The following is a 19049-nucleotide window of genomic DNA, read 5'->3' as shown; positions in this document are numbered from 1 at the left end:
AGACTTTGCTAACGGCCATTGCTGCGATTTATGTACGCCACCATCACTACCATTGAAATAGCCCAAATAAACAGGTTTTTGTGACCCTAGGCTATGACCTCTTCGGCCTAGGGGCCCGAAACTCACCAGTCATGTTCCCCCTAAGGGTCCCTACAATGCTAGAAAATTTGGTACTGCTGAGCCATTGCCCTTTGAAAAGATGTGAGATTTTGGAAAGTGAAATAGGGAGGCAATGAAATCCTATGGGGGATTTTACCAATTTTGGACCCCTGTAACTCTGGTTTGCAGAGATGTAGGGACCCCATCTTTGGAATCCAAGTCTAACAATATGTCTTCTACCTGCATGAGACATTTCGTGAGATTCAGACTTTGCTAACGGCCATTGCTGCGATTTATGTACGTCACCATCACTACCATTGAAATAGCCCAAATAAACAGGTTTTTGTGACCCTAGGCTATGACCTCTTCGGCCTAGGGGCCCGAAACTCACCAGTCATGTTCCCCCTAAGGGTCCCTACAATGCTAGAAAATTTGGTACTGCTGAGCCATTGCCCTTTGAAAAGATGTGAGATTTTGGAAAGTGAAATAGGGAGGCAATGAAATCCTATGGGGGATTTTACCAATTTTGGACCCCTGTAACTCTGGTTTGCAGAGATGTAGGGACCCCATCTTTGGAATCCAAGTCTAACAATATGTCTTCTACCTGCATGAGACATTTCGTGAGATTCAGACGTTGCTAACGGCCATTGCTGCGATTTATGTACGTCAGACTCGCCACCATTGAAATTGCCCAAATAAACAGGTTTTGTGACCCTAGGCTATGACCTTTTCGGCCTAGGACTGCATTGAACGCGACCCACGCATTGTGCGCATTCTGGACAACACCAATTACTGGGTTTATACCCTTCTGGATCCACGGTACAAACACAATGTTCCAAAACTGCTTGAAGAAAGAGCCAGACAGGTCAAAATGGAAGAATACCAGCAGGCCCTTGTGGAGACTTTAGAGAGGAGATTGACATCCTCCCCCTCCTCTAGCCAGTTGTACGCCGACAGACTGACTTCCGCAAACCCAGGACGACCAGGAGGGCAGCAAACAACACAAGCCGCAGCTAGTGCCCAAAAGGGAATGGTATCGGCAGTGTCCTTGGAGTGGGAAAATTTTCTGATACCCATGCAGCAGCACACAGAACAGCAAGCGTGCAGATCCACCTCCAACACCGATCGCCTGGAGAAGATGGTCAAGGACTACATGTCAGATGGCGTAGCTGTGTTGAACAATCCATCTGCACCCTTCAACTATTGGGTATCGAAGGTAGACACCTGGCACAAACTGGCAATGTACGCAATAGAGGTGCTGGCTTGCCCGGCAGCCAGCGTTATGTCGGAACGCTGTTTCAGTGCTGCCGGAGGCATTGTCACAGATCGGCGGCGTATCCGCCTCTCCACAGAAAATGCAGACCGTCTGACTCAAATTAAAATGAATCAATCCTGGATTGGAAACGACTACGCAACACTCCCGGACCCCAACCAAGTAACATGAACAATGAACATCTGTGATGGGTTAGCGTTTCCGGTCCCTGTTTATTGAACCTCTCATCTGTAATACATTTATGACTGCATGGCGACAAAATGCAAATTGCTATCAGCACGCTTCTTGTCCTCATGCAAGGCCTGGGTTGTTGTGTCTCAAAGCGTGGCCTTCTCCTCCTGCGCCACCCTCCTCCTGTTCCATCACGTGTGCTGCTGCTGGGTTAGCGTTACCGGTCCCTTTTCCTGGAACCTCTTATATGTATTACATTTATGACTGCATGCCGACAAAAAGCATGTTACCTGTGCAAAGAAAACAGACATTTCCCGCATTTAAAAGACAGTTTTCCCTTTGAAACTTTAAAATCGATTTTCTCAAAAACTATAAGCTCTTTTTGCTTAAATTTTTCCTCTTGTACCCACTCCCAAGGTGCACATACCCTGTAAATTTGGGGTATGTAGCATATAAGGAGGCTTTACAAAGCACGAAAGTTCGGGTCCCCATTGACTTCCATTATGTTCGGAGTTCGGCCATGTTCGGCCCGAACCCGAACATCTAGATGTTCGCCCAACACTACACGTGACCTGTTTGGCCAATCACAGCGCTAGCCGAACGTTCGGGTAACGTTCGGCCATGCGCTCTTAGTTCGGCCATATGGCCGAACAGTTTGGTCGAACACCATCAGGTGTTCGGCCGAACCCGAACATCACCCGAACAGGGTGATGTTCTGCAGAACCCGAACAGTGGCGAACACTGTTCGCCCAACACTAGCACAGGGGACAGAGAAGGCACAGCATTCTGACTTAAGGACGGATTCAGGTTAAGAACGAGCCTACAGTCCCTATCTCGTTCGTTAACCGGGGACTACCTGTATGTGATTTCTCATTTATAGCATGTTGTGCATGTCGCTATTAGCGCAACCCACGGTACTCGAGCAAGGCAAGCGTTGCTATGGTAACACGCTTTGCCAACACACATTACCGTAGCAACGGTCACGGTACTTGAGTACTGTGTGTGACATTACTAGTGGCACTCGGCTGGCTGTATTACCAGTAATATTGCCATGCATTGCCTAAACACAGCAGTATTACCACTGGTTAATGCACTAGGCCCAAGGTGTGGTACAGAAGTGTCACCGCATCTGCTCAGGCACAAAATTAAACTTATTATTAGTTTTTTTTTTAATCAAACATCCAGTAAAGGAAACATACCTAATCAGTGTTTTGCCTTTAGGTGGTTAGTTGGATAGCATACAAGTGCTATCTTTCAACTGGGCCTCTCAGAATGACTGAAATATAACACTTTTTTCACCCCCCTTTTATTTTTCTCTGCAGTGTTGGACAAAGAAAGGTGGTTGCCATGGGTGACAAACTGAGACTTCTGCCATAAGACCCTTTGAAAGCTAGCTTTAGGACCTTAGTCCAACCTCAATTCAAAACATACAATAATGTATTTGCACTCATTACTGATGCACAATGTTTTGAGCATTGTGTAACTCCTTTTTGCACCTTTTAGCTCCTTTAGTTACATTTCTTGTTGAGATGACAGTGCAGTTATACTGGGTAATAAGCTGTCCCTCTGGCCTATCATAACCTACATGAGGCAGTCGGGATAGGGAACAAGCCAGTCTTTTTCCTTGTAGCAGAAATCACCTGATGTCTCCTGTTTCCTCCTTCTGGTTTAAAACACTGCAGCCTCTAAAACCTCATAATGATAAGAACAGTTATATCTGCAGTGCTGGCCACAAAGAGTGAATCTGTCACTAATAAAGGGAAGCGCAACATGGAGAGAGCTGCTCACTAGCTGGCAAACAACCGCCCTGCTGTCAGCTTCATGTTTGCTGGAAGAATCTCTGGGTCACATGACTGACTTTTTAAAGCACATTTCTCTGAAAAAAAAATGTGAGTAAAGGGAGATGCCTATATCCCCTATTCAACTTTTTTGACAATGAAAAATCTTAGAGGTTGAACCAGGGCTTTAATAAGAAGTAACTACTGAGTCTGGCTACATCATTTCTAGATTAGACCAGTACTGTGCATGGCTGTTTTCTTTGATATGCATGGCTTTGAAATAATGTATTACTTTATAAATAAAGTGAGTAAATGTATACTTGTCTTTGTGCAGGTGTCTTATGTGCTGTCAACATTGATGACTGTGAAAATAACCCATGCCAAAATGGAGCCACATGCCTAGATGGAGTTGCTGACTATGTCTGTACATGCCCAGGCCCAGCGCTTAGTGGCATCACATGGGGTGGTAAAAACTGTTCTGTGGTGCTGGAAGGGTGTTCAAATCACAGCTGCCAAAATAAAGCTCTTTGCATCCCAACATATGAAAAAGAGATCCACGGTTTTACCTGCAAATGCCCTCCAGGGTTCTATGGAGATAGCTGTTCCATTCCGACCACATTTTCATTCACATCCAATGGGTACATTATCTATGACATTAAATTTACTAATAAAAGCAAGAGAAGTGCTGAAGAAACCACAGTGTACATGGCCGTAAGATTTAGGACAACTTTGCCGAACATGGTTCTCCTTTACCGAGGTGATGAACACAACTTCCTAACACTTGAGCTTTTTAATGGGTTCCTGCAAATCGGATTTCGAAACCATAACTTTTCTCATCTGATAATAGACGAGCACCGCGTAGATGATGGCAATTGGTACAAAGCAGAGGTTATCCTGAATTCATCTTTACAGCTCATTCTTCACCATGAGGGTTGCAGGAGTGCATCTTGCTCTAGAAACCAAGCTTTTGGTGATAGATATTATCCCCGTGTCCTGGAATCATTTACTTCTGTGTATATAGGTGGCCTTGGGCAAGACTTTCTGTTCAACAACACTCTAAGCAAGCAAAATTTCACAGGTTGCATGGAAGATCTTATCATCGATTATAAGACCTTACTGCCTCAAAATATAAAAGCTGACACATCCTTTGGGATGGATCTTGGATGTAATAAAACAGATTGGTGCCATCCTAACCCTTGTCACTATGAGTCACTGTGCATAGACCAATGGACCAGTTATAAATGTCATTGTGTAAGACCATACACTGGTCCAACATGTTTACAAGGTAAGCGACTACTGTGTCTTTGTTTCCATTGATGTCATTGCACACCTACCAGTAACTTTCACATCCTTACTAGCAGAGCTTTGTAGCTCAGTATTTCGTAGAAGCAATGAAAGATAATTGATACGTTTACTGGCTATGTCAAGGATATTTGCAAATGTTTAATGCTGTTCAGTTCTCCTTACTAGGACTGGTATAGATCTTGCCAGACAATGAAGCCTGTGCTAACTTGAAAGCTTCTGGCTGTAATTTAGTTCAGTGAACATCAGTGAAGTGTACATTTTCCTATGAGAAGCTTGGTTATTTATTATTTATTTATTGTATTTATAAAGCGCCAACATATTACGCAGCGCTGTTCTATGCATTAATACATAAGAATAAAATATGTGTCCATCAAGTTCAACCTCTTGAACATAATTTCTTTATCTTAATCCAAAGGAAGGAAAATCCTCAAGGGTAATTTTGTTTCTGACTGGATCGAAGTATCACTATCCTAAAACCTAGTAAATGCAGATCTGAAAAACAGAAGAAATAGGCAGGCACAGCGAAACGATAAACTACAGGATGGGTATAGTTCACACTTAATTTAAAAACGTATCCGTAGCTACGTTTTTTGTCCCGGACGAAAAACGTAGCCACGGATACCAATGTTAAAAATAGGAACAGCACACACTCAAGTTAAAAACGTATCCGCGTGCGATCCGCGGAATACGTTTTTAAACCCGGAACGCTGAGTCCGGACTTGCAGCATTTTTCACGGACCCGTATACACGTACGGGTAGTGAAAATCAATGGGGAAACGGGCCTCCCTCTTCACTGACATTTTGGGACACTGGAAACGGATCAGTTTCCAGTGTCCCATGGTGAAGGAGGGGGCCGCCATGCTGAAGGGGGTAGCAGCCAGGACGGGGGGCTGCGGGCAAAGCAGCGGCCAGGGGGGTCGCCTCCCCCCCCCCCCCCGTTGCTCACCTGGGTGCCCCCCTCCCCGCTCCCCCTCCAGCTCGCATATAATGTAATAATTTGTACCTAATGAAGTTCGGCGAGCCGGGCACTTCCGCCCACACCGCTCGCCGTCACTTCCTGCGATGCCGCCCACTGAAATACAGAGGGCGACATTGCAGGAAGTGACGGCGAGCGGTGTGGGCGGAAGTGCCCGGCTCGCCGAACTTCATTAGGTACAAATTATTACATTATATGCGAGCTGGAGGGGGAGCGGGGACGGGGGGCACCCAGGTGAGCAAGGGGGGGGGATGTGACCCCCCTGGCCGCCGCTTTGCCCGCAGCCCCCCGTCCTGGCTGCTACCCCCTCTAGCAAAAAAAAAACAAAAAACGCAAGCGGATCCAAAACGTGTGCTGCAAAAAAGGCAGCACGGATCCGTTTGCGTTCCGGGTTTTGAAAATCGGAGCCCGGACCGCGGATGCGTCCCGCACCCGGAGCTAGTGTGGCCCAGGCCTAAGGCTGGGTACACACATTAATACGTTTTTTTGTGCGATTTTCCGACCCGATCGTTTTTTCCGCTCGAATCGATTATTAGTAATATTGGACATTGGGATTTTATCAATCGGATCCATCTATCACACGGAAAATCGTAGTGTGTGTACTCAGCATTATACAAATTGTCCTGTGCCACTGTAACCACAGATTCCAGTGTGCTCAAAGCATAAAAGTTCAGACAAGTAATGGACACTCAAAAAGTGACTTCCGGAAGTGACGTCAGCCGCTAGAGCGAGAAGTCGGCGATGGAACGCAAGGAAGAGGGTATGTATCCTGACGCCGCTGCTGCCCGCTGCCCACACACGTTAACTAGCTGGAGGGAAGCGCAGAGGGGAGAGCCCCGAGGTGAGGGAGAGGGGGGAACTACCCCTCTCCCCGCCGACTGTGGGCAAGGCTTTCCCCTCATGCTGCCACCCCTCCAGCCCCCAAAAACCGGCCACGAGCGGGCCCGCTCTGAAATTTTGCAGGGGGGCCCGGTGGGGCTTAGTTACGCCCCTGCGTGTAGGATGATACTTATCGCATTTGGCAGTGAAGGGGTGTCTGGAGTGGCAGTGGGCGCCGTCAGGTGCGATAAGCATCATCCTACATGCAATTTTGACCGTTTTATGGATGTAACATTTGCAATGTTATGTCGATAAACACTTTCAGCATTGCCAAGCAAATTTCCTTATCTTTGAGTGTCCATTAAATATAGACGTGAATTGAAGGGAAAGTATCCAAACCCTTTTTAAATGCAGCTATAGAAGTTGCTATAAGTACTTCCTGTGGTAAGATATTCCGCATCTTAAACATGTTCACTTTTTTAAACCCCTTTCTAAACAGGTGGCAAAATTTATTTTTCTCCAAATGAAGTTAAAGAGGAACTCCAGTGAAAATAATGTAATAAAAAAGTGCTTAATTTTTACAATAATTATGTATAAATAATTTAGTCAGTGTTTGCCCATTGTAAAATCTTTTAAATCCCTGATTTACATTCTGACATTTTTTACATGGTGACATTTTTACTGTGGGCAGGTGATGTAGCTGCTGCATGTTTTTTTGGCAGTTGGAAACAGCTGTACACAGCTATTTCCCACAATGCAACAAGGTTCACAGACAGGAAACTGCCAGGAGTACCACGGTACTCAGAGTTTCTTGTGGGAGGGGTTTCACCACAATATCAGCCAATACAGCGCCCCCTGATTGTCAGTTTGTGAAAAGGAATAGGTTTCTCATGTAAAAGGGGGTATCAGCTACTGATTGGGATAAAGTTCAATTCTTGGTCGGAGTTTCTCTTAAAGATCTTCTTGTCCTTTACACAGACCTAGGAATAAAAAGCTGCTTTGACAGGCTTTTATATTGCCTTTGAGTGAATTTTTCATGTTAATTAAGCCTTAAACACACACTAGATTAGGGGCGGACAAACTTATTGAGTCGCGGGCCACACATTGACCTTGAATTTGACAGGGAGCCAGACCAGTGTAGGTAGCTAATGTGCCCCCCACCTCGGAAGTTAAATGTGCCCCTAGTTATAGTTTGACCCCAAGTTCAGGTAGCTAGCGGGTTTCTCCTCAGTATAAATAGCCAAGTGTCCCCCAGTATTTAGTAACCCCCTACCGCAATATGGGTAGCCAGGTGTGCCTCAGTATTGCAGCCCCCTTTCTTGTATAGGTAGCTATGCGTGTCCCTGAATAGTAGCCCCCTCCCCAGTATAGATAAGTCAGGTTTTCCCCCAGTATAGCCACCCTCTTTTTAGTATAGGTAAGCCAGTTGTTCCCCCAGTACAGCAGCCCCCCCCCCCCCCATAACATAAATAAAAAGGAACAAATCGAGAGCCCCAAATTACTGTGTATTACTGTGGTTATGAAGTAAAAAGTTGTTTGACCCAGCACTCTAATTGGAGACCAGCATGCTATAGCTGATTAGAACGTGTTAGAACTGATTAGAAATAGCAAAAAAAGAAGTATCAGCAGCACAGCTAAAGTGAAAAAGATAGCTCTTTTATTTGTGCAATAAAATCACATAACAAAAATAGAGCTGATGGCAACTACAGTCCGCTGTTTCGAGGCGACATGCTTCTTCTTCAAGTTGCAAGCTCATAATGACAGACAGTGTTCACATACCTCCTTTTATATGGCTACACATTCAAATGTTAACCAATCCACAAATAGAACTTGAGAAGTGACCAATCAGAAACGTGGGTTACCACTCAGGCAACAACTTTATAAGCAGGTGAGGAGATTAAACCTGTCCTCACTCAGGGATAAGAAGTCGCTCTCTGTAGATCAGAAAAGGGGTAGATCACCCCTCCACCAGGGGTGGACACGGTATAGCAGTAAAAGAACAGAGGCGCCAGCAGGATAAAAGTGGATAAAATCTTTAAAATTTGCTTGGAGGAAGCGGTGGACTTACCTCCATAAAGCAGACACGAAAGACTCTGTATAGTAGAAATCACATTTATTATATAGTACCCCAAAAAAGTGCAACGCGTTTCGCAGGCCAAGCCCGTTTCATCAGGCAATAAACGTGGGGACAACTGTAGACAATATGCTATAGTGAATTCTGTAGTTACAACTTGCATATCAAGACATTGCATATCATAAAAATTTGCTGTGTGGGAATGGTATAAAGGGTTGGATGTACAAATAAACAATAGGGGGTAGGGGCTAAGGTGCTTGTAGTTGTACTGGGCTATGGGATGTTGGATAAATAGATTTGCATTGAGTGGTGCTGGTAATGGACATAAAATGTATGTCAGTAAAGTATCAAATAGTGGGTAGTAAGGCATTAAAAAGTGAGTAGTAAGGCATTAAAAAGTGGGTAGTAAGGCATTAAAAAGTGAACAGGGGATAAGAGGTACAACGTGCAAATAAAATAGCATAAAAAACTCACTAGAATTTCGGCAATAGCAGGTGTAGCGCCTCAGTGAAGTGGTGAGGACGCTCACCTCTTTAAATATACAGGTACTGGCTAATGGGGCCAATCAGAGTAGTGGGAGGTGATAGGTGGGCGGGGTTATAGTGGTGCATACGCCTTGGAGACATGACGGCAGCGGATCGGAGAGACAATCCGCTGCCAGTAGGTGTGCATAAGGGCGGTGTGACGATAACGTCGCACCACGCATAGGACGTAACGGCGTACACGTCCGTATGGACGCCACACGTGGGGGTAAACTAACATGATATGCTGCCATAGTGTGTATAAGCGTGGTGCGATGATAACGCCGCACCATGCGCCCTGAGAAACCGCGCATGCGTCAATTTAGACGCATCACGTTGGGTTATGAGAACGTAATTCCGCCTGTTGCCGGAATTGAGCCTTGGACCATGTATTTGTTGGCCTAGATGAGCATGTGCAGGAGTATTTAAGCGCTGTAAAGGAGCACATGTCGAAAAATGGGCAAAAGAATAAATTGAATAGGAAAAGGAATATGCAAAAGTTTTATCAATGATTAAATAAACATGATAATTACTGTTTTTGGCCCAATGAGCATATAATTGGTATATTTGACAAAGGCAATTGTAGTGTAAAGGGATTTTGCTGCCACCTAGTTGACCAAAAAGTTATGACCAGGTCCTAAAATATATGCATAAATATACATGTAAGAGAAACATAAAAATTAGTATAAAAGTAATAAAAATCATTAGGATAAAAGAAAGATGGTCATAGTGACAATGAACAAATGGTAAAGGGTCATAGTAAAAATGAAAAATTGGGGACACATAATAATCATGGACAATTGTGGCAACAGATAAAAGGCAATTTACAGTCAGACCAAATTATAACAAACTCAAATTATACTTTTTGACAAACAAATATGTAAAATAATGATCAAGCCCGAGGTGTTGTTGTAAAATGGACGATGTTATATCCAGAGGTATTGGGACAAATAAAAGTAATAAACGTGAGAAAACAAGACAAAAATAAGATAAAAGAGAGCGGCCAAGAAAAAAGAAAAACAGTATAGGAGGTATTTTAGTAGATTTTTTCCAAAACTTCATTCAGACCCTCAGGGGTGAGGGTTCTTCAAGTTTGCATCCAATACACTTCATATTTTTTAAGTTATTCGAACGCATTTGACAAATTTTCATCAATTGAGTCAATTAATGTAATGTTAAAGAATTGTGGGTTATTGGCGTGGTGAGTGCAGAAATGCCATGATACAATGTGAAGAGGGAATTTATAAGTGATGTTTCTTTTGTGTTGTCCGATTCTGCTGCGGACCAACTGTGTAGTTCGCTCCACGTATTGGAGACGGCAGGGGCATGATATGAGGTAGATGACATATTTAGACTCGCAGGTGAGGGGTTTTTTATGGGATGCTGGATATCGGTACTGGAGGAGGCGAAAGATGTACAGGTATTGATTAGTTGACAGGCTGTGCAACGGTTTTTGTTGCAGGGGTAACAGCCAGGCTCCTGTGTTTGCGGAGTGGTGAATTGGTTAAGTGTACGTAGTTTGCTCGGCGCTAAGAGATTGCAGAGATTTGGTTGATGCTAGAGGTCAGAGGAGAATGGGCTGTAATGAATAGTGACATGTCAGCTGCGGTGGATAGCAGTACCACCGCAGCTGCTTCTGGTTCTCTGCCTGCCAGTCTCCCTGCGCCTCGGGCGTCTAGCACGCCCAGGACGGGTGTGGGGAGTAATCGCATGTCGGCTGCGGTGGACGGTGGGTCCACCGCGATCACTGCTGGGTCCCTGCCTGCTGGTTTTTCCGCGTCCCAGGCATCTAGTACGCCGAGGAAGCGTGCCTCTGCTGTGCTCTGGGGCACATTAGCGCGTGCGCGCGCTCACCGTCAGGATCTTTATGCCAGGAGGAGGCGCGTCAGCTGACCGGCTGGTCGGCTGACGTCAGAGGGCACGCTCACCGCTCCTGAATGGCCGAGGCTGGTGGGCGTGCCTTGGGGGTCTCCTCCGCTTCTTAAGCCTCTCGGCTTCACTTGCAAGTTGTCTGCTGTCGTGAATACTTCGTGTTAGCGCTCAGACCTTAGTCAGTTCCCTAGTGTGTTAGAACCAGCAGGAGCTGGGAATTCACACTAAGTTAGAATCGACTTAATAGCTTAATATTGTTAATTACTGTTATTATCTGTGTATGACTCTGGCTAGTTCTGACCAATCTATCTCTCAGTGATTCTGTACCTTTGCCTATCTGATCCTGTTGCCAAACCTAGCCTGATTACCGTTCTGTCTCTGTCTCCTGATTTTGTACCTCTGCCCATCTGACCTTGTTGCCAACTTAGCCTGATACTCGTCTCTGCCTCTGTCTGTCGATTCTGTACCTGACCCGTCTGTCTGTTGCCGATCTGATCTGTCTGACCATTCTACTCTCACTAGGGACCACCTGTCTCTGGTGAGAGGTACAGTACGTGTAGTGCCCACCAGCTCCTCTGGTGAGATAGTGCAAATACTGCCAGTACTACTGTTACACCAATCACCACACTTAGTGCATTAAAGTGTGATTAGCTTACGTCACTTCTTAGTGGTATATTAGTATTGCTTAGCTAACACATCAGTATCTATATATCTGTATTATTGGTGATTCTGCAGATCATCATATAATCAGGTATATATCTCTATTATACTTTGTTCTTGCTAACACCAATCGTTACATGGGCCAACTGACTCAACTGATAGAAGAGCAATGTTGACTGAAATAACCACTCTTTACAACTGAGGTATGCAGCAAAGCATTTGTTAAACCACAACACGCACAACCTTGAGGCGGATGGGCTACAACAGCAGAAGACCCCACCTTTAGGCCCCTTAGTGCCAATTGGGCATCGTTTAAATGCATTGGGCTACCTGAGCATTGTTTCTGACCATGTCCATCCCTTCATGACCACCATGTACCCATCCTCTGATGGCTACTTCCAGTAGGATAATGCACCATGTCACAAAGCTTGAATCATTTTAAATTGGTTTCTTGAACATGACAATGAGTTCACTGTACTAAAATGGCCCCTATGGTCACCAGATTTCAACCCAATAGAACATCTTTGGGATGTGATGGAACGGGAGCTTCGTACCCTGGATGTGCATCCCACAAATCTCCATCAACTGCAAGATGCTATCTGTAATGAATAGCGGAGATGCCGCCGCATGGGAGAGCGGCATAGCGGCTATCTCCGCGTCCCAGCCGGCGGCTGCTGCCACGCAGCAGCGCGATGCTGCCTTGCCTGGTCCTTCTAGTGCACACAGATGGAGAACTACGCGCGTGTGCGCCAGGCGGCAGGACCTTTATGCTGCTAGAGGAGGAGTCAGCTGATCGGCATGGCTGAGTGTCTGGGGCGGCGCTGTGGAGCGCTTTTAGTATATACAGTATAGGACCCGCTTGTCACTTGCAAGCTGTCTGCTGTTGCGAACATATACGTGTGAGCGCTCAGACCTGAGTCAGATCCCACAGTGTGTTAGAACCAGCCGGAGCTGGGAATTCACACTGATTCCATTGATAGCTTTAAAGTACTATTGCTTGCTACTGTTTATGTGTTAGACTAGTTCCCAGGTGTTAAGACCAAGGACCTCACAACTTAAGACTAGGAGATTGCTATATTGTTACTATCATCTGTTAAAACTAGTTCCCAGGTGTTGACAACAAATAACAACAACAACAAATAACATTTGTAAAGCGCTTTTCTCCCGTGGGACTCAAAGCGCATAAGCATGGCTCCGACCATCGTGGTACAGAGGAAGAATTTTATAAATCTGGAAATGCCAGGCTAAACAGGTGGCTTTTCAGTCTGGATTTGAATAGCTCCAGGGATGGTGCTGTCTTTACTGGGTGTGGTAGGGAGTTCCAAAGAGTAGGGGCAGCATGACAGAAGGCTCTGTCTCCAGATTTTTTGAGGTGCACTCTGGGAGTGACCAAGTTTATAGAACTTGCTGATCTGAGGTTGTGAGAGGTGTGGTGCAGCTTCAGCAAGTCCTTCATGTATCCAGGGCCCAGATTGTGCAGGGATTTGAATGTCAGCAGTCCAATCTTGAAGAGTATTCTCCATTCTACTGGTAGCCAGTGCAGTGAGCGAAGGATCGGTGTAATGTGACAGTGGCGAGGCTGGTTTATTAGCAATCTGGCAGCAGCATTCTGCACTAATTGCAGGCGACGCAGGTCCTTTTTGGGGAGGCCAGCATAAAGGGCATTGCAGTAGTCCAGCCGTGATGTGATGAAGGCGTGGACTAGGGTTTGAAGATCCTCTGGGGGAATCAGATGTTTAATCTTTGCAATGTTCTTCAGATGAAAGAAGGAAGATTTAACTACAGATGAAATTTGGTTTCTGAAACTCAATTCCCCATCGATTAGTACGCCAAGGCTGCGCACAAGGTTGGAGCTGTTTATGTCTGAATTCCCAATCCTGATTGGTGTTGCTTTAGGATAGAGCTGTTTTGATGGCGAGCACTGGCTTTGGACAAACAGGACCTCAGTTTTGTCAGCATTCAGTTTAAACCAGTTATCATTCATCCATGCCTGAAGCTCAGCTAAGCAAGAGTTTATTTTTGGGGTAGGGTCTGTTCCACCAGGTTTGAAGGACAGGTATAGCTGTGTGTCATCGGCGTAGCAGTGGTACGTCAGGCCATGTCGTTGGATAAGTGTACCGATTGGCAACATGTAGATTGCAAACAGCAGAGGGGATAGGATTGATCCTTGTGGCACTCCGAATTGTAGAGGTGCAGGTTTGGACATTATAGGTCCTAGGGATACTCTCTGTGTTCTGTCAGTCAGGAATGATCTGAACCACTGGAGGACTGATCCACTGATGCCACAGTACTCCTGCAGTCTGTTAAGCAGGATTTTATGGTCAACTGTATCAAAAGCAGCTGAGAGATCCAACAGGATTAGGATGGAGCATTCCCCTCTGTCCCTTGCCATGAGCAGATCGTTGCAGACTTGGATGAGGGCTGTTTCACAGCTGTGGTGTTTCTTAAAGCCAGATTGTAGAGGGTCCAGGATGTTGTTTACTGACAGCCTGGTTTCAAGTTGCAGATAGACAGCCTTTTCAATAACTTTACCTAAGAAGGGGAGGTTGGAGACAGGTCTGTAGCTGCTCATAGCATCTGGATCCATGGAAGGTTTTTTAAGAAGGGGCTTGATGATTCCTTCTTTTAGAGAGGTAGGAAACCTCCCTGCTTGCAGAGAGCAATTTACTATTTTGTGAAATGCTGGACCAAGCAGGTCAGGGCATTTCAGCATATGTTTAGTTGGTCCAGGGTCCAGGTCGCAGGTTGTCTGGCGGAGACAACAACAACAACAACAACAAATAACATTTGTAAAGCGCTTTTCTCCCGTGGGACTCAAAGCGCATAAGCATGGCTCCGACCATCGTGGTACAGGGGAAGAATTTTATAAATCTGGAAATGCCAGGCTAAACAGGTGGCTTTTCAGTCTGGATTTGAATAGCTCCAGGGATGGTGCTGTCTTTACTGGGTGTGGTAGGGAGTTCCAAAGAGTAGGGGCAGCATGACAGAAGGCTCTGTCTCCAGATTTTTTGAGGTGCACTCTGGGAGTGACCAAGTTTATAGAACTTGCTGATCTGAGGTTGTGAGAGGTGTGGTGCAGCTTCAGCAAGTCCTTCATGTATCCAGGGCCCAGATTGTGCAGGGATTTGAATGTCAGCAGTCCAATCTTGAAGAGTATTCTCCATTCTACTGGTAGCCAGTGCAGTGAGCGAAGGATCGGTGTAATGTGACAGTGGCGAGGCTGGTTTGTTAGCAGTCTGGCAGCAGCATTCTGTACTAATTGCAGGCGACGCAGGTCTTTTTTGGGGAGGCCAGCATAAAGGGCATTGCAGTAGTCCAGCCGTGATGTGATGAAGGCGTGGACTAGGGTTTAAAGATCCTCTGGGGGAATCAGATGTTTAATCTTTGCAATGTTCTTCAGATGAAAGAAGGAAGATTTAACTACAGATGAAATTTGGTTTCTGAAACTCAATTCCCCATCGATTAGTACGCCAAGGCTGCGCACAAGGTTGGAGCTGTTTATGTCTGAATTCCCAATCCTGATTGGTGTTGCTTTAGGATAGAGCTGTTTTGATGGCGAGCACTGGCTTTGGACAAACAGGACCTCAGTTTTGTCAGCATTCAGTTTCACCCAGTTATCATTCATCCATGCCTGAAGCTCAGCTAAGCAAGAGTTTATTTTTGGGGTAGGGTCTGTTCCACCAGGTTTGAAGGACAGGTATAGCTGTGTGTCATCGGCGTAGCAGTGGTACGTCAGGCCATGTCGTTGGATAAGTGTACCGAGTGGCAACATGTAGATTGCAAACAGCAGAGGGGATAGGATTGATCCTTGTGGCACTCCGAATTGTAGAGGTGCAGGTTTGGACATTATAGGTCCTAGGGATACTCTCTGTGTTCTGTCAGTCAGGAATGATCTGAACCACTGGAGGACTGATCCACTGATGCCACAGTACTCCTGCAGTCTGTTAAGCAGGATTTCATGGTCAACTGTATCAAAAGCAGCTGAGAGATCCAACAGGATTAGGATGGAGCATTCCCCTCTGTCCCTTGCCATGAGCAGATCGTTGCAGACTTGGATGAGGGCTGTTTCACAGCTGTGGTGTTTCTTAAAGCCAGATTGTAGAGGGTCCAGGATGTTGTTTACTGACAGCCTGGTTTCAAGTTGCAGATAGACAGCCTTTTCAATAACTTTACCTAAGAAGGGGAGGTTGGAGACAGGTCTGTAGCTGCTCATAGCATCTGGATCCATGGAAGGTTTTTTGAGAAGGGGCTTGATGATTCCTTCTTTTAGAGAGGTAGGAAACCTCCCTGCTTGCAGAGAGCAATTTACTATTTTGTGAAATGCTGGACCAAGCAGGTCAGGGCATTTCAGCATATGTTTAGTTGGTCCCGGGTCCAGGTCGCAGGTTGTCAGGCGGAGACGACAGAGGGTGTCTGAGATCTCTTCCTCACTAATACTTTTGAAATCAGTCCAGGGTGTTAGGTTGTTTTTGCAGCTATTTCCATTAGTTGCATGAGTCTTGGGTGCTGTGGACTGAATGAGAGACCGAATAGAAGATACTTTGTCAGCAAAGTAGCAGGCAAATTTCTCACATAGCTCCTTTGAGGGAGTTATAGTGGGTTTTAGACAGGATGGATTACATAGTCTATCAACTGTCCGGAATAGTTGGGCTGGTCTGTTGGCGGCCTTTGCGATCTCCTGTGATAGGTAGGAGGATTTTTTCTTGGTGATCGCATTTTGGTAGCTTTCCCGGTGAGAGACAAGGGTGTGTTTATCTTTTGAATTCTGAGATTTTCGCCACTTCCTTTCTAGTCTGCGCACTTCTTTCTTTAGGTCCTTTAGTGAGCTGTCAAACCACCGTGCATGGTGAAGTGGTGTAGATCGTTTGATGCGAACTGGAGCGAGGGCGTCATAGGCAGATGACACTGCATGGTTGTAAATCAGGACCATGGAGTCTGGGTCTGCGCAATGATTGGTTAATGCGTCGAAGTGGAGGATATTCTGAACGTGCTGGGGTGAGACATCTTTCAGTGAACGGTATTTTATGAGTTCTTTCCCTCTGTGTTTTATCGCTGGTGCTGTCAGAGAGAAGTGGATGGTGTGGTGGTCTGACCATACCACTGGGTTTATATCCATGTGTGATATTAAAAGTCCGGAATGAAATATAAGATCCAGGGTGTGCCCTTTCGTATGGGTGGGGAGGTTGATAGCCTGAGAGAAACCCAGTTCATTCATTATGAGAAGTAGTTCACTTCCTAGCTGGGAGTCGTGATCATCCACCCATGCATTGAAGTCTCCCAGGATGATCCATCTAGGGTGTTCCACTGTTACGCAGGATAAGAGTTCAGATATTTCCTTAAGAAAGGCTGGACCATTTTTTGGGGGGCGGTATATGAGCAATATGTTGATGTTTACTTCTGCTGACAGTTGAGCTGCAAGACATTCAAAGGTTTCAGTGGGGCCTATGGGCAGGGGCCTTATGTTCAAAGAGGATCTGAAGCATATGGCAACCCCCCCACCCTTGCCGACTTGTCTCTCACAGTGCAAGATTGAATAATTGGCCGGCACGGTTGCTTCAAGAGTTGGGCCTGCATGCTTCCCAAGCCAGGTCTCTGTCAAAAAGGTCAAATCAGAGAGCTCTATTAGGTCATGTATAGTTGCAGTCTTATTATTTATCGATCTGGCATTGCAGAGTGTAGCTGTGATTAAGCTTTTCTGAGGGCAAATATGTTTTTTATACTTGGATCCACTACCTCTCCGCCCCCTTCTGCATTTCCTGAGTATCCCAAAGGATTTTAAGTGGAGAGCTAGTGAGGTGTTAATTTGTAATTGTTCCTTGGGAGGGCAGGCAGAGAGAAGGTCCTTTGATGAGTATTTGTATGTTGACATTAGAGACAATAGACTTGTTCAGATAGCTTGTACTTCTGGAGTCCTGCTGAGATCAAAGGGGATCTGTGCAAACTCCTTTCATTCCTACACAGAGTTGGATCATAGATTTATTTTAAGTAAAGTTCCTTGTTTTAGAGTTAGATGATAAATGATAACATAAATGTGGAAAATAGTCACTTGGTGCATATGCCTTGGATAATGAATAAAGGATTACTCACAGGGTGGAGTGAGGGCAATCACAGGCAATCAAGTCTTCAGAGAGGTTGAGGGTCTTGTTTCAGGTCAGCTGTTAGAAGGCTTGGTGTGTTCAGCAGAGGTAAGCTTCATGGAGGATTTCAATCCAGTTTAAATCTCTGCCATCCAAAGTAATCCGATTGTTCTGGTTGGAGACCAAGGACCTCACACCTAAGACTAGGATTGTATATATTCTGTTACCTGTTATGACCTCTGGCTTTCCTGACTACTCTCCTGTTCTCTGATTCAGTACTTCCGCCCATCTGATTACCTGTTGCCAACATTGCCTGTACCTGGACACCGAATCAGTCTTCCGCTTCTGTACTTTGTCTGTCCGTGTGTTGCCGACCTGGCTTGTCTGACCTTTCTGGCTGTCACCTAGCCCCTGGGTGATCAGCCTTGCTGTACACCTGTGACGCCTGCTCTTCAGGTGGTTATTAGCTGCTATATCAGGCCTATGGTCGTCAGCTCCACTGGAGACCATCCTGCAGCACAGTCAGTGGGTCTCTACCTATCCAAGGTCCACTGGCTGCAGTACAGTCTGATTCCCTGCTCCTCAGGGAATCCCTAGCTGCAGACCAATCATCTATACTACTCCAGACAGTGATTCCTGCTTCTCAGGTATCCACTGGCTGCAGTACAGCCTTGTTCCCTGCCCTTCAGGGAATCCTTGGCTGCAGTAGTGTCTATATCTCCCGCCTCACGGGAGATAACTTCTCTGATTACTGTTTCACCAAACACTACATCACATTGGGTGTCCTCTGTCTAGCTATACTAGCATTATTGGTGATTTTGCAGATCACACATAATCAGGTATAGCATCTGTATTATTGGTGATACTGCAGATCACCTATAATCAGAAAAAATCTGTGTTGCTGACACCAATCGTTACACTATCCTATCAATATGGGCCAACATTTCTAAAGAATGCTTTCAGCACCTTGTTGAATCAATGCCACGTAGAATTAAGGCAGCTCTGAAGGCGAAAGGAGCTCAAACACCGTATTAGTATGGTGTTCCTGATAATCCTTTAGGTGAGTGTAAAGGTAAATACATAGTTTATTTTTTAGTCCAATATAATCTGCAACGCGTTTTGCGGGTCTATCACCAGCTTCCTCAGGCAAGGTACAAAAAAGGAGCAACTGGACTATTGTCAGGACGGGTTATAGCGCCTCTGTGACAGAGATGGAGGCGCTATAACCCATCCTGACAATAGTCCGGTTGCTCCTTTTTTGTACCTTGCCTGAGGAAGCTGGTGATAGACCCGCAAAGTCCATTGCAGATTATATTGGAGTAAGAAATTTACCTTGTATTTACCTTTATGATCACATTGTCATATCTGCTGTGGGGAGGTAAATCCACGAATTACCCCCCCCCCCCCCCCCGCATTTTTAAGCG

General features: G+C 45.6%; 1 protein-coding gene across 2 annotated transcripts in view; it reads left to right on the top strand.

The window, feature by feature from the left end:
• CRB2 (crumbs cell polarity complex component 2) overlaps positions 1 to 19049 on the top strand; it is a 243764-nt gene that overhangs the window by 176122 nt on the left and 48593 nt on the right. For both annotated transcript variants that reach the window (XM_068248149.1, XM_068248148.1), the window contains exon 7: positions 3656 to 4606. In XM_068248149.1, coding sequence (XP_068104250.1) covers positions 3656 to 4606 — 951 coding nt within the window. The remainder of the gene's footprint in view (positions 1 to 3655; positions 4607 to 19049) is intronic.

This window comes from Hyperolius riggenbachi, chromosome 8 (genome assembly GCF_040937935.1).
Source record: "Hyperolius riggenbachi isolate aHypRig1 chromosome 8, aHypRig1.pri, whole genome shotgun sequence".
NCBI lineage: Eukaryota > Metazoa > Chordata > Amphibia > Anura > Hyperoliidae > Hyperolius > Hyperolius riggenbachi.
This window is presented reverse-complemented; position numbering and strand designations above follow the sequence as displayed.